This window comes from Formica exsecta, unplaced genomic scaffold (assembly GCF_003651465.1).
Source record: "Formica exsecta isolate Colony F162 unplaced genomic scaffold, ASM365146v1 scaffold425, whole genome shotgun sequence".
NCBI lineage: Eukaryota > Metazoa > Arthropoda > Insecta > Hymenoptera > Formicidae > Formica > Formica exsecta.
In genome coordinates, this window is record NW_021851492.1 from 954237 (window position 1) to 956064 (window position 1828).

Here is a 1828-nt window from a genome sequence, read left to right on the forward strand (position 1 = left end):
AGCAGGAATTGCCAGAGCTGGACCTGTCCGCCTCCGACCGCCCCCGAGCTGCCAGCTCCAGCCGTCGATCCAATCAGCGAGCAAGTCCGTTGTAGGAGGCTGAACCTCTCTATGAACAGAAAAACGAAACACGCATGCACCAAGCTCTAAGTTCTCGAGTCTCGAGGTCGAATCGTTTAGACCGCAAGAGAGAAAGAGAGAAATAGAGAGAAGAACGATGGTTGTCAGCTTTCTCCAGCATATTTGCTTTCTTATTCTGATGTATAGATTTTTTATTTTTTTTTTTCATCTTTTTTTTTAATTATGTATAGATACTTATTATTATATAGTTATTATTTAAAAAAAAACCAGTAACGAAATTACGGTAATTGTTGATGCGCTTGTCAATTCGAACTCGATTGCGAAAACGGATAAAAGAACGGCAGCACAATTATCTTAATATTCTATTTCTTATATCCGTCAGAATAAATATTATCGTCGTGTATATATATATGTATAATGTACTTATTTAAAATGTATCTGGGAGAGTTATATATATATACGTATACATGTTTTGTATCTACGTATATATAAATATAAGTACATGTACAAGTGATGAGAGGAGCGCTTTAAGTATCTTGTCAACGTTTTAATTTCATTCGCGCGCTTAATCTTCAGTTTTTCTGATTTTACCGTTGTAAAGAATTGCAGCGGCCGAAGGATGCCATCTGCGAAACGAGCGGATATAGATCAAGGAAAATAAATCGACACCCATTTCACTGATTTCGATGACGCGTTACGCGATGATCGCGCGAGTATAAGCGAGGTCGATTGTTGGCGGATTGAATCGATGAGAGGACAGACGCATTTGGAATAAAACTCGCCAGACAGTGGACAGAGAGCGACTGAGCGACCTTTGCCCCTGGTTATTTCAAGCCCTTCGCACCCCTCCCTTCTACTCGTGGTCTCGGCAAGTGAACGGAATACCTTTACACCCCCTCTCTTCTGACGTACCGAGCTTAGAGTACTTACCGGTAATTTCCATTTCTTTCGTTCTTTCTCCTGGAATTTACGCAAATATCTTCTCGATATCTCATGCATGTGCGCAAATGAAAATAGTTGTATATAAATTCGTTTGAAATTTCCTCTCTCGCGAATAAAGGTTTAAGCGCTTCCTTGGAGAGTAATTGTTTCTTCCTAAATCTCATTTCTGTAAATTTGTACATATATTTTACATTATTCTATTTGATGTTTTTATCATAAATATAAAAAAATATTAATTGCAGAATCCTCATCTCTCTTTTTCTCCTTAATACCGAAATATTAGAGTAAATAATAGAATAAAAAATAATAAATTTAGATAGAAAAGCTTGTTATATTAAAAAAACAAGTACAAAAATAATGGGCTGATACGAACATAAAACGGTTGTTAACAAATATTTCTTTCTTAAGAGAGAATAACAATTATCTACATCCTTTTTAAAAAATTTTATTTGTTAACAATCTTTTCATGCTTGTATCAGCCTATTATTTTTGTAAAAAAATAATTTAAATAATTATAATATATATATAACTTTTTTAAAAGGAAGCAAGTAGAATTCGATTAAAATAAATCAATTTAATATATATTTATGTTTTAAATTGCGTTGCAATCTTGATAAACCGAGATGAATTGCTAAAATAATTGATAGAAATAGAACAAGATAATAAGGAAATGCAGTAAGAAAATCAATTTTGTTACTCTATGTATGTGCACAGCTAAATGAATAATATTGTCAATATCTGTTTCGATAAAAAATTATGATGCTAAATAAAAAGAATGTCATAAAGTGAAAGAGTGTCTGCTTTT

At 33.5% G+C, this 1828-nt stretch overlaps 1 protein-coding gene and 1 long non-coding RNA gene across 2 annotated transcripts in view; both read right to left on the bottom strand.

The window, feature by feature from the left end:
- Window positions 1-1828, bottom strand: part of LOC115240400 (DNA-binding protein D-ETS-6-like) — a 7317-nt gene that overhangs the window by 1828 nt on the left and 3661 nt on the right. Inside the window, exon 4 of the mRNA XM_029815528.1 lies at window positions 4-109. Within this exon, the coding sequence (XP_029671388.1) occupies window positions 4-109 (106 nt within the window). The remainder of the gene's footprint in view (window positions 1-3; window positions 110-1828) is intronic.
- LOC115240401 overlaps window positions 774-1828 on the bottom strand; it is a 2691-nt gene continuing 1636 nt past the window's right edge. Inside the window, exon 3 of the long non-coding RNA XR_003884771.1 lies at window positions 774-1189. This is a non-coding gene — a long non-coding RNA (uncharacterized LOC115240401). The remainder of the gene's footprint in view (window positions 1190-1828) is intronic.